A 13,815-nucleotide genomic window follows, 5' to 3' on the forward strand; every position below is an offset into this window, starting at 1 on the left:
GGAGAGAGGCTGTCAGTACCTGACACGATACCGGCTGCAGTGGCTTTTATAAAGAGATCACCGGGAAATTCACTGCGCCTAATAGAGAAGATTTCTTTTATTTCCTTTTCGAACATGTTTCTTCCCCAATTCTGCGTTGCGATCTGAAGAAATCGGAGTCATTTTTTTTAAGATTTTTCACCAATCCATCGCAGGGTATATTACCTGGGGAAATTAACTTCATTTTACTAAGATCTGATTGAACACTTGCTGCCATGCCTGCGGAGCTTATGCAGAACAGGATTCAGAAGATCTGGCTTCCCAGCGAGGAGATCCCCCGCTGCCCTATCAATGGTAAGAAGGCTGCATGCCGGTGGGATGCAGGGCAGGCTGATGGCCACCTCCCTCCGTGGTGGGGTGATGATGATGGAGAGGCTCAGCCGCCCAGCCCGTTAAATACATGAATCGGTAATATTACACTGTGTGTGTGCGCGGATTACTATGTATCTTTTGCGTGCAGATCTATTGAAATGAGTCACATAACACGTTCGTTCGCGCAGGGAGTTCCATGGTAACCCTTTAAAACCGTGTCTGATATCCTCTTGCTGGATTTACATGTACATGTCCTGCTTTTCATCCAGATCGACTCGTAGTTCCGTTTATGAACCGCCGAGTGCACAGAGATCGGTGTATTCGTTATACAGCGCTGCGGAATACGATGGCGCTATATAAAACGATAATGATAATTTTACGGATAGTGGGATTCCCCCAATTTTTTTTTTTTTTGGATACACTCCTTACCTACCAGCTCAGATTTTACTTGAGTGTTAACCATTTAGCTGCTAGAGGGAATCTATTCAAAAGATCCAAAGGGCTGAGATAAAAGTATCCATTAGCAAGCTTCTAACGCCTGGGTTTAATGAGTGTGGTTAATCTGTAGCGCTGGTGGTCAGTGAGGAGGAGAGGGGGAGATTCACTAAAGCACCAGCTGTAGAATCAGCTGATTGATCCGCACATTCCTGTCCCAGTATTGGCAGATGTGCAGGGAGCCTTCCGAGATGACGCATTATCCCCCGATCTCGGTATAATGCCTTTAGGAGGGCTGCTGTTGTCAAGGAAACCGACTCTACCATGCAAAACGAGAGGCGCAGGAAGCGTGTTAGCATTTGAATAGCCAGCTTTATTTCTAGAACAGATTTACATGCCAGCGACCTCCAAATATTACTAAACACCAAGCAATTATCATGTCGTCATCACCTGTCTTATTCACTTGTTCTCCCTTATACACTTTATCAACACCCCGAATTATTCTTTTTATATTTCATTATGTAACAAATTATATTCTAAAAAGATACTATAAACTTAGCATTGGGTAATGCATATTCTAGTTCAGGATCCTAAAATACCATTTTACTTTTATTTATTTTGTATTTGATGTAAGTAGGTTTTGATCATTCGTGACACACTTGGGTAGTTGCCAGCTTCTTGGATTCTAGACTGTGATTAAAGTGTTTGAACAGATGTAACAAATTATAACTGTTTTTATTATTTATTTTTATTACATTTGTTTCTGGCATCATCTTTATTTTTTCTTCCAAAATACTTTTGCGTTTTATATAGATTTGGCTTTATTTATTTTTGAATCTCACCTGCTAGTTTTAAGGATCCAGAGGGCATTTTGTTCTGGGTTTAATCAGTTTAATGTGAAAGTCGAACAGTGAATGGGCAGTTGGGTAATCCTCTTGCACATGTAACTGCTGGAATCTGTGATGTCTGGATTAGTTATCCAAAATAACTTTAGACAGACTTTGTGTCCTCTGGAAAAGGTTATCGGGGATTATGGTTAGTCCATTAGATCCCCAGACTCTAAGGATTTGTGTTTAGCCGGAGCATTTTTTTCAATTGTACGCGCAATTACCAGATCTCCAATTGTCTATCGTTTTACTAGTGTTAAATCATAGCTCCAGCAATATTTGGGTTTATTCACAAAAGTGGAAGTTTGCAGGAGAGTTCAAACTTTATCTCCTAAGTATCCATATTCATTATGAAAGGCTAACCCTGCTGACAGCCCCCCTGAAGGAGGCTTGGGTGGTCCTCAGTATTGCTAAATCAGTTATGTTTTGATCATCTCTCCAGTTGGACTGTGTATTTTCTTGGACAAAATATTTTTGAGGTTGGCTTTAATAAATAATACGTTATTTAGTGAATAAACCCTGTTATTTTGTGCGATTAGATGTGATCTGCACGTTTTTGCAAACCTGATCCCTTGCATATAATACTGATTGTGTTAGAGTGGCTTTATGGGATTGGCTTGTTGCCCATGGCATCAATGTCCGTGTCACGCTCGGGCTAAGACTTAAATATATGATTTTTAGAACCTTAATAATCATCATTCCATTTCATTTGGGCGGTTATGTTGTGTTTGCGCAGCATCGTCCTGCTGTGTAGTGCACGTGTGTAAATGGCTGTGTCAGATAATTTCCCTTTGCTATAGACTCGTGACCGAGCCTGCCAGTTTATTCTGCTAGACGCCAGCACGTTGTCATTGTAATAGACGGGCACTCTGGGTCGGTAACTCCCCACCCGCCTGTTCCTCTTCACTTCAGCATGATTCTCCATTACTTCAAAGCTGGAATCCTGTGCCGTGTAGTTATTAACTGTATGTAATGAAGACCGTTTAACAAACTGTTTGTGCTTGTATTACGATGTGTGTACTTGAGCTGTTGTTGTGAATGCTAGAGGCAAGGCTATAAAACCAGACCCCCGCAATAGGCGTTACACAGCCCCGTTCTGTTTATGCCTATGGTGTTGGGTAGGGTTTTATTTTGGAAGAAAGGGGATACAATCTTTAAATGTAATCCATCGGAAATCAATACCCAGTTAAGTCGGTTCAATAAAGTTATGAATGTGGTTCCCCCGACATCTCGGAATTGTGTTGGCTTGGCAGCCGTGTATAGATACTTATATGCAAATTCCCTTTTGCTACCTGTGTTAATGGCTTTGAAGTGCGCTGCTATCCAGGTGGTGTGAACCAAAATACAGTGCTACTTCCCTGCCGGTCACAATCCCTATGACGTCTCCATCCCTTGCCTATGTTTTTTCCATCCGTGTTAAACAAATGAGTGCAGATAGACATCTCGTGCAGTTCTACAGTTATTGAAGAGCGGAAACATGATCGGTTTTGCGTGTCTGGTATTGCTATTTGCAATGATAAAATGTAATGTTTAGAAAACCTTAGTGATTTTGTATATGGAGACCAAAAGACAGATATTGGTTCCTCCCCCACCTCCTTCACTTGCTTTGTGATTTAAAAGTGATCACCACAGGTGTTCCTTTTGTTCAGAACATTGCAGATTAGTAGAGGATTATATTTTGGCACATGCATGAGATTACCTGCTGCAGACAGGATGCTATTAATCAAGATAAATTGTCTGATAGATTGCATTTATGTGAGATTATACATGTCAACTTCCGTCTATCCTCTAAGAGAATGGCTCTAGATGGAATTATGCATGTGAAGCAGTCTCGGGGATCTTGTACCGGTCTCAGAGGGAACAGGCAGATTCTCAGGGTCAGAGTCTGGAGGTGGCTCATTCGTACTCTACATTTATCTAATGCTTTCTAAGACTCCCAATTAGTAGCTTTGCTACCAGTATGTCATGGTTGATATCCCTGTTTGAATGCGTGTTAATTAAGTATATCTTTGACAAATGATAAGTCAAGGTTTCCATCAGGACAAGTATTAAACCCACTTGGTTACCATATTTGATGAGTCACTAATTGGAATCAGCAAGATGTGCCGATAGTTTTGGGGTCAACTCATTTAGAAAGTTCCCAGGAATGGTCATACCATGTTAGCAGAATATTCATGGTTTCAAACTGTGTTCAAATATTTTGGTTTCTGATGCTTATTGGACCATGCGTGGTTAAACATAAAGCTTATTTTAGATGAGAAAAGAGCAGACAACTAATCAAGGTGTAGTGAATACTTTAAGTGATTAATTATTTCTTAGTTTGCGTAGAAATTAAATCTCCCTAAAAAAGGGTAAATTCAGAGGATAATATAGATTGGCGAATGTTTTACCATGGGTTGCTTTGGAAGTTGCCAGAGTTTAAGATATTATCTACACAACTAATTTACACACAAAAGCCCTTCGGACAAAATGTCCCTTAGGTATAGAATCCCTATCTTAGATAATACTTTCTGTGTTTTAGTTTCTGTGACGTTTTATTAGCATTATTTGGTCAGTGTTGGTAAAACCAATGCCCCATGCATCTTCAGTAAACCTACCATTTCTTTCTCCATATATGCAAAACGGTCTCATTTGCAGAGAGCTGCAAATACTTATAGCCGTAATGGCGTAGTTTTCACCATTAATTTGCTGATTGATGCCCCAGAGTGAAAATAAGGCAAGTGCAGACTCACAGATACAAAACATGAGAACAATGATTATAATGGGCAAGTTTCCCTGTACCTGGTCCTAAATAACCTCATGCTTTAGCCAAAGCACGCAGAGAATGCGTTTTGGTGCCAAACTCGCTGGCATGAAATAGATGTGCAGTCTGGTTTAAACCTGTAATCCATTCTATTTGCATTATTTAAAAACAAACAAAAGCTAACACGTCTATTTTTTTGTTGGACAGGAGTAAATTATTGAAGATGATTATAAATTTTATCTAAACTGAAAACGGTGTCAGCAGAAGTGTGAGATGCCCAAACGAGCAGTCTGAACCCATGCCATATAGTACAGTGCACTTTGTTTTGTCTTATTAAGATGAGCTGGTTCATTGTTGTGATGGAGATGATTCTGCGATGTCTAGGAGCACATTCCCTGTTGGCTTGTACTAATTTACCGTGTGTTCGGTGCCAACTGCAGCTTAGATGATGAGTACGGTGCTCCGCTTTGCTACTTCTGAAAGGATTGCTGATTCATTTTGAGTAATTGGAAAAACTGTCTGACATAATATGTCACATCTCAATGGATCCAACATTTTGATGCCTACTGATCTCATTAATCAGCGTAACTTTCTTATGATTTTTTTTTTCTTTTTCTGTTGTAGTGGGTGGCCCCCAACTTGCCAACTCACCGACTGTGATTGTAATGGTTGGATTACCAGCCCGTGGAAAGACCTACATCTCAAAGAAGCTCACGCGTTACCTCAACTGGAGTGGAGTCCCTACAAAAGGTGACTATTTTTTAATTTTTTTTAATTTTTTTTTTCTCCCATGTCTTTTACGCATCTAGTCTTAATGAACAAAAATCTGACAATAAAGACTAATCCCCTGCCGTTTCATACCAAGCAATGTCTGCGAATACAGTTTCTCTATAGCTATGCTGAAGGTCATTTACAATGGGCTTGAACATTTAATAGTGCAGGGCTCGTTGCTCTAGAAGAAGTATGCTTTTACTATATCTTCTGATGTATTCGACATGGTAGGAATACTGACATATTTTGCTTCTGCGTTCCAGTTTTTAATGTGGGAGAGTACAGACGGGAAGCCGTAAAGGAATTCAGTTCTTTTGACTTCTTTCGGGCAGACAACAGGGAAGCCATGAAGGTTCGAAGGTTAGTATCTATCCAGTGTCTCCTGTATCATTAATTGGTGGTTTTATAGCTGAACTATCATAGTGTAGTCTTCTCTACCTTCATATGAGTGTGTTTTTCATACAGTTTATGTTCTAAAGAGACTATTAAATATAGTTCAATGCAACCAAATAAGCTGCCCGATAAGGGTACTTGATATGAAGACTTCTAAAATGGTGTGATACCTTCTAACTTCATTAATTACAGCAAAAATGTATTTATTTTTTTGTCTTCCTTATTGTTGCAGACAGTGTGCCTTATCTGCGTTAGCAGATGTCAAATCTTACCTGACAGAAGAGGGTGGACAGATTGCTGTAAGTTTATTTCCATTTCTTGTGTTTTGTTAATTGTTGTGTATATAGTAACCACAATGGCCTAAAATATGTCTATTTTTGTTTTAGGTATTTGATGCCACCAATACAACCAGAGAGAGGAGATCAATGATTGTTGATTTTGCCAAAGAAAATGATTTCAAAGTAAGATGTGTTCTAATACCATTAAAGAGCCTGTAATTGTTATTCCTAGATGTTCTGTATCAGTTCAAAAAACTGTTATTCCAATTTGTCATATGATGATTTTCTTTTATTTGTTCAGGTATTCTTCATTGAATCTGTGTGTGATGACCCAAGTGTTGTTGCTAGCAACATCTTGGTAAGTATTGCATTGAAAAAGTGTTCTGTTGTTGCTGTGATATGCCCCCCCTCCCCGAAGTGGACATATTTTAAATTTGTGAGATTTCGGTTGGAAATGGTTTTGAAATCTCAATTCTCTTTCTTAACAGGATGTTAAATTGTCCAGCCCAGACTACAGGGGACGTGCCCCAAATGAGGCAGTGGAGGACTTCATGAAAAGAATAAACTGCTACAAGAACAGTTATGAACCTCTTGATCCCGATAACCATGACAGGTAATGTCTGATGGCTTCATCTTGAGAGAAAAAAAGATTAAATATTTTGTTTGGTGTTCTCTCTTTCTCCCATGCAATTGTATAGTGCATACACCCCCCCTTTTTTTTCTAATATGTTGAATGACTGTGGACACTCCACACTGCCACTTTTAGGAACCCTTCCCCTACTTTTTCCATTGGACCATATCTGCGGTAACCACTTTGCAATTCTAGCAGTGTTTCTTTATTTGGCTTACTATTCCGTGTATTGCTGTGTCTAAGTCTTCATTTTCTTCTTCTCAGGGATCTGTCCATGATTATTGTTGTTGACGTTGGCCGAAGGTTTCTGGTTAACAGGGTTCGAGATCATATTCAGAGCAAGATCGTATATTACTTAATGAACATTCACGTTCAACCCCACTGCATTTATCTGTGCAGAGCCGGTGAGAGTGAGCACAACCTTAAAGGAAAGCTTGGAGGAGATTCTGGCCTGTCACAAAGAGGAAAGAAGGTAAAACGCTAAATAAAATGTTAGTTCGTCATGTCTCAAGGACTTTTGGTACCGTAGTTCATATCGGTTTACTATGCTAAAGACTTTTTATCTTACCATTTGCATCTGAACAGAATGATGCTTTAACAAGTGGGGCAGGCAAAGGAAACATGTCTTTACAACAAAAAAAATATCTACATGGCTATTACAAATTGACTATTTACTAAGTTCATGGTTCCCGTGCTGTTAGCTTGATCAAGCTTTGAAAAGATTGTAATGGTAGTTGTAGCTAGCTATATGGGAAGCAGGTGTTTCAGCTTTATTTTTCATTGTCGGCCATTTAACATGTGCATTGTGATTTTCCATCCAAGTTTTCTGTTGCACTGAAGAACTATATTGAGGAACAGAACCTGAAGGAACTGAAAGTATGGACAAGTCAACTAAAGAGGACCATTCAGACAGCAGAAGTACTCAACATGCCTTATGAACAGTGGAAAGCATTAAACGAACTGGATGCTGTAAGTTGTTTTTTTTTCGTTTTTGGTGTGTGTGTCCCTTATACAAGGGAGTTGTGGAGTTTTGGGAACTTTAAAATATATATATTTAATTTGGTTCCTAGTTTGACAAAAATCTCATGTTTTTCAAACAAATGGGAAATTAGTACAATTTAGTCTTAACAAACAAAGCTGCTCAAGGAGTGAAAGGAATGAATGTTTGTTTAGACACTGACACCTTGTTGTAAATGACCTGATAGTCAGTGTGCTGTTTTAACAGGGTGTGTGCGAAGATAAAACCTATGAAGAAGTCAAAGAAATGTATCCTGAAGAATATGCTTTGCGTGCTCAAGACAAATATCATTACCGTTACCCATCAGGAGAGGTAAATTCTCTAACACTCTGTGTAATCTGACATCAGTTTATGGTTACATAAGTCACCCAGGCATAAAATATGTTCAGTGATGTGTATCTTGATTTAGCTTTTTAATAAATCATCTGCGCATCTAATTTTCCAGTCATACCAAGACCTGGTTCAACGTCTGGAGCCCGTCATCATGGAGTTGGAAAGGCAGGGGAATGTCCTGGTTATTTGTCATCAGGCAGTGATGAGGTGCCTCCTGTCTTATTTCCTGGACAAACCTGCAGGTATGGAGATGTTGTTGGGTTTTTTTCTTTCGTTATTGAGTTAGTACACCCCACACACAACCCCGTTTTCTGACTTGCATGTGTTTTAATAATTCATTAATTGTCTTTATAGATGAGATGCCCTACCTGAAGTGTCCATTGCATTCAATGCTGAAATTAACTCCATTTGCATATGGTAAGCTTTTTGCATGTCAGATTTTTTTTTTTTTATCCTAAAACCTGTTTATATATTGGTAATATAGTAATAAAAGTGAAAACTGAAATGACCAATGACAGGCACATAAACCATAATGTTAAATAGTAAGTTAATTTTGCTGTGATAATTATGGCTTACCCGTATTAGTTTTTGTCTAATCTAGCACTGCAAATTGTATATAAAGATTATATATAAATATATAAACCTAAACGAGGCTGTATTTTGGCAGGATGTCACGTGGAGACTGTCACTTTCAATGTGGAGGCAGTAAACACCCATCGGGAGAGATCGGTGGAGGTGAGTTTGGGATTTCGTTCTTGCCAGTCAAGCCTTGCAAAGCTGAAGGATTGAAAATAGCGGTGTCCTGGTTGTATGGGAGCGAATTCCACATATTGTCCCTTTTGTTACACTGTAGCAAACTGCTGTATATAATATACTATATGGTTAAAGTTCCTAATGGTTAAAGTGGGTTGTTCTTCCACTTATGTGTGTGCTTTAAATTGTTCCAGGATTTCAAGAAATTCCCAAACCCATTGATGAGAAGAAATAGTGTGACCCCTCTTGCCAGTCCTGAGCCTACTAAGAAAGCTCGAATAAATAGCTTTGAAGAACTGACTGCTGCTACATCTGCTTCAATATCTGGATGCGCAGCCCATGAACCTCCAACTGTCCAAGCTGCACAGGTTGGTCCACTTCCTTTTCGCCTTTTCTGATTATTAACATTGGGCTCTTTAAGCACTTTTATACAACCAGCTTTAAAGCCTAAGCATAAATGTATTCTTTTATGTATATGCATATATTTAAATATTTACACTGGCTAAACCCTTTGGCATCCCCTTTAAATGTAACAAAGAAACAAGACAAGTCCCCTGACTGCATAGGAGCTTTCTACTCAACTTTCTAACCTGATGGTCCTCCATACCTCTGCTGGCTGCTGATTAGGCCAGAAACAGGCTCATGTCCGATCTGCACATGACTTCCCCTATACCACTGCCCTATCTAAATCAGATTGTCACACTATTATTCATTCCATTTCAATTAGAACGAGGGTGCGTATCTTTAAAAAACAAAAAGGGGAATGGCATGTTGGTACTGTGACATTACATAGAGGGCCTTCAAAGCCTTTTGTATTCTGCTGCGGTCTGACAGCTAAACAGATGATATTCTTCCCGCTGCAGTCTTTCTACAGCTTTACAACTTTCTCCCTTTTCTCGTCTATCTGAATATATTTCTGCTTTCTTCTCACACTGATTCCTTTTCTCCTTACAGCCTTTGCTAGGAAAGGCTTGCCTGTAAGTATTGTATCTCTGTTTCTGTTTTTAGTCGTGTACATTTTGCGGATGCACTGTGCAGTATTGGGCCACTTGTCATTTTCATTAGCCATTTTAATGGGTTTTTTTGTACTAGATAATAGCATTATGACTGGAAAGACAGCAGAGCATAGTCGAAATTTTATTATTGCATACATTGACGTTGAAGAACAGTAAATGCGCATCCAAATTTTAAATTAATCTACCTAGATAATTAAAATTGCTTCTCTTCCCCTCATTTTAAAGGCTATCAGTATGTCATTACCTTAGATTGGCCTCCATGTTTTTATATCGAAGGTAATTGGTTAGGGGCATGTTGGCCCTGTCCTCCTTATCAATCTTTTCACCCATCTTATTGCTATCCCACAGTGTGTCCCCCCCCATTCCGATCATGTGAAGCATCCAGTGGCATGCTTAGTGTGGTGTGTATGCTTTCTTGTTTCTCTCCATTCTCTTAATTATATTGTAAATAAATATTTGATCATCATATCCTGATAATGTAAATGTCCCCACATTTTAGCTTGTGTATCAAATTAACCAGACCTTAATTGTAATACTCAGGCAGTTTACAGCACTACTGAATTTAACGGCGCTATATAAAACCATAAATAATAAATTTAAAAAAAGCTTGTATCACACATGGATCACTGGTTTCTGATCGTATTCCCATTTTGGGGAACAATCCCATATTTTTTTATATTTTTTTTTTTTGCCTGATGCGTCCACATCTGCATGCCTAGAGTATGAATTTATATTTGTCTATACTAAAAATGTAACTATTCTTATAAATCTTTGTTTTCTTTTTTTGTAGGGTGTGAGTGTTCCTGCACAGGACAACATCTCCGTTTCTTTCTATATAGGACACGAGTGATCTGTCCTGGAAAACACGGCCATCAGTAAAAGCTGATGCCCCAATTTCATGTTGATTTACCGAAGCTCTTCAAAACTTATCACCCTGAAAAGTTTAGCCTCCGGCTGTTTCTGCTTAAAGCTGTTGGAATAGAGCGAAAAGGAAGATTGCCACTGGGGATTTTTTCTTTCATTTTTATGTTAAACAAAGACTTCCAGGTCCTTTCAATGGAGGAGTGCACAGCTGGAACGGCTTGAACACAAATTACTTCTTAGTTATGCTTCTTGTTTGGTTTCGTTTAACTTTGTCTATATTGTCTAGCCATTGTATAGACAATTTGTTTATCTTTAAATTCTTGATGCCATTCTTGGTCTCCTCGAGCTTTTACTATCCATTTTATTTTAAAAAGAAAAAATTGGAATCTGATCTCCAGGAATCATAGAAGTACTAAGCGGAGAACCTTTAACTGCTTAAAGAACCTGCATTATGGAACAACATCACAAATCAAAGATATGGAGCTATCTTGTTTAGACCCTTGAGTGCCTACTGGGTGATGTACTCAGCTGGAATACAACCTGTTCAGTCACCACTGCATGGTACTCGGACCATGGCCTGATTTTTGTTACACACAGTTTATGGAGGTTTGTGTTCAGAATTGTTTTGAAATCGAACGGCTTAGCCTGTAACTGAGACCTGCATCACATATTATTGGATTTTTTTTGTTTTGTTCTGCACATTCAAGTCTTTGCAAAGTGCCCAAATTTGTTTCTGTTAATGCTTTTGGTGCAAAGGTCCGTATGAAACGCTTTATTGTGAGGTGTACGATACCAAAAGGCTTAAGAGGCATAATATGGAGTTCTTTGATGCAAGGAACAAAGGTTTTCTCAATCCTTCTACTACTGCTAGTAGGACAATATTATCTATAACTGCTCTCTACTCCCTCTAACTTGAATATTCTGGAGCCGCATCCACGTCTAGAGCCTTTTTATCTTTTTTGTTGCACTCGCTCCTATACTCCCGTGTATACTGGGAGTGGCTATTTTACTGATCTGTCTGCATTTTTGTAAAATGGCATTTTCAACTTTTTTTTTTCTTTTTTTCCTTCATAATCTCACTTTTAATACAAAGATGCATCTTTGCACTTTAATCTGACCAGGACAGATTTTTGAGGTATAGACAATACTGGAAAGTCTTGGCACATATTTGTGATGGGCTGGGAAGAAATGCTGGAAGATTGTATGTTTTTTATGACTAATGCCTGATACATGACTGTTGGAAGACTGTTTGGTTTTTATTTAAAGATCCATTAGATTTTTTTTTTTTATTTTTTTTTCTTGTCTGCCGTCTCAAACAAAAGGTTGTGTTTTTATGTATAGATGGTATATGGGCAATTTATGTATTAATTTTTTTTACAAGAGATCAGGGTATGTTGTGTATATAAATGCTTTTGCCATGTTATATTTAAAGGTTACCATCCCCATTGTACCAACTGTCTTGCTTATTGTACTACACCTTTCAGTGGCACTGCTAATGCCTCTGACATTAAAATACATGCATTTTAATTTCTTTTTTCATGGCAAGTTAAGCATTATTTTTGGGTTGTTTGCACAATTACACTTTGGCTGCTTTTGGCTTTGTAATTACTCGAATACTGTGCACGTCATTAAGGGTGTTTAACTTGTAGTAAAACTGCAAAACAAAAGTGATTTGTGTGCCCTGGATCGTTAAACATTTAAATTGTAATTTTCTTTTTTAAAGGAAAAAACAATTAGACATGCTATTTATTTATTTAATGTTATTAGCTTGGCTTGTTTTTATTTTTATTTTTGACTTGTTTTATGTGTATGTATATATAATCTTATTTCCTGTGTATCTGATATAAAAGCTACACTGTCTAATACAGGATATGCCTTTCAGAGATTTGTACAGTTGCTGGACCAATAAAATGTTTAAATATATTTTAGTCTTCTCATGTTATAATTGTTAAATGCTTTCATTTAATCTTCACAAACAATTCTCGCATGGAATGAGTTAAAATGCATGCATGTTAAATGCCCATGGAGTGTCTAGTTTTTTGAAAAAAATGCATGATTTGATGAGGAAAATCAAATTGGTACGGCTCATAGATGTCCCAAAGATAGGATATAGGTACAGGTTGACCAGATGTCTAAATTCCAATAAATGCACGCCTCTCAAAGGTGGCCCTTTTCATCCCAAGTAACCCAACAAGCCCATGGGGGTTATTTCTGTATTCAGATTTTTCTGAACACATATTGTGGTGTTGCTTGACAGTGACATGTACTTGAGGTATGAATTTACACAAAAGAATACTGCAAACTCTGACAAGGCTGGTTGCAAAATGTTTTCATGGAAAGAGTTGAAATACCAGAATCTGACAATAACCTAGGGTGTCTAGTATTCACAAATATATGGTTTTATTGGGTATACTGAATTTGCCAGGCTCGAAGATGTCCCAAATAGGGCCTGGGCAGAGGATCACCAAATGTAAAAGTTCAAGATTGAAAAATGCACATGCTCCCAAACCACCAAGCAAACCCATGCATGGTTGGTATCAGATGTTTGCTGAACACATATTGTGATTGTCTGGCAGTGACATATACCAGGAGCTGTAAATTCATGCCTGAAGTAAAATGTGTGGGGAAAAATCACACACACAGAAATTACTATGACAACGTTTGATGGAAAGAGTTAAAGTAGTAGTTTCTGAAATACCCTGGGGTGTCTAGTAAAAAAAAAAATAAAAAAAATATGGGTTGATTAAGGTAAATCTCTTTGGATGGTTCAAAAGGTGTTTCAAATAGCACATGGGAACAGAATTACCAGATTTGGAAAACCTGGTTTTGAAAAAGCAAAACACTACATGTAATTGCCCTGTAACATGCAGTGAGAAAACAGAAAAAACATAAAAACATTGGGTGTTTCTGAACTCAGGACAAATAGTACAATCTACTTAACAAGGTTTTTTTATTAGCTTATATAGATGAGTAAAAGATTTTTTAAAGTTAAAAAAATTTCCTTTTTATATCAACCCATTCACTATATTTTATACTTTTTCTAATAGTAGATGATGTGATACAGCCAAAATCATGACATCTAATGAAATCCCTTGTCCTGGAACAAAAAAACAATATATATATATATATATAACATGCGTGGGTTCAGTAAATGGGAAAGAAGAAAATTATAGCTAAACACGAGCAACGCAGACATGTTAAAACAGCCATTGTCACAAAGGATAAAAAAAATAATCAGCCATTGTCACGAAAGAGTTAAACGAGGTCTTTTTTTAATTTAGTATAAATATTACCTTAATATTTTGCTAGGTTAATACTGCATATATTCTAGTATTTTTGTAA

The 13,815-nt window shown here is 37.8% G+C and overlaps 1 protein-coding gene across 1 annotated transcript; it reads left to right on the top strand.

Annotated features, from left to right (window-relative positions):
- Positions 1 to 254: 254 nt before the first annotated feature.
- LOC149298777 (6-phosphofructo-2-kinase/fructose-2,6-bisphosphatase 3-like) lies at positions 255 to 9,574 on the top strand. Its single transcript, XM_089487117.1, has 15 exons — positions 255 to 333; positions 5,041 to 5,166; positions 5,451 to 5,547; positions 5,813 to 5,879; positions 5,967 to 6,041; positions 6,160 to 6,216; positions 6,347 to 6,471; positions 6,754 to 6,961; positions 7,312 to 7,458; positions 7,715 to 7,819; positions 7,953 to 8,082; positions 8,195 to 8,257; positions 8,508 to 8,575; positions 8,788 to 8,952; positions 9,548 to 9,574. The coding sequence occupies exons 1-15, from the start codon at positions 255 to 257 to the stop codon at positions 9,572 to 9,574; spliced, it is 1,539 nt and encodes a 512-aa protein (XP_089343243.1).
- Positions 9,575 to 13,815: the final 4,241 nt, after the last annotated feature.

This window comes from Sceloporus occidentalis, unplaced genomic scaffold, assembly GCF_023333645.1.
Source record: "Sceloporus occidentalis isolate IW3139 unplaced genomic scaffold, rSceOcc1.0.p SCAF_31, whole genome shotgun sequence".
Taxonomy (NCBI): Eukaryota; Metazoa; Chordata; class Lepidosauria; order Squamata; family Phrynosomatidae; genus Sceloporus; species Sceloporus occidentalis.

What these genes read in the sequence shown, in the direction of transcription:
- LOC149298777 (XM_089487117.1), top strand. Translation starts at nt 255, where the DNA reads ATGCCTGCGGAGCTTATGCAGAACAGGATTCAGAAGATCTGGCTTCCC. An exon ending in GAGTGGAGTCCCTACAAAAG is followed by an intron (nt 5,167 to 5,450) that starts GTGACTATTTTT and finishes TCTGCGTTCCAG; the next exon opens with TTTTTAATGTGGGAGAGTAC. An exon ending in AAGAGGGTGGACAGATTGCT is followed by an intron (nt 5,880 to 5,966) that starts GTAAGTTTATTT and finishes TTTTTGTTTTAG; the next exon opens with GTATTTGATGCCACCAATAC.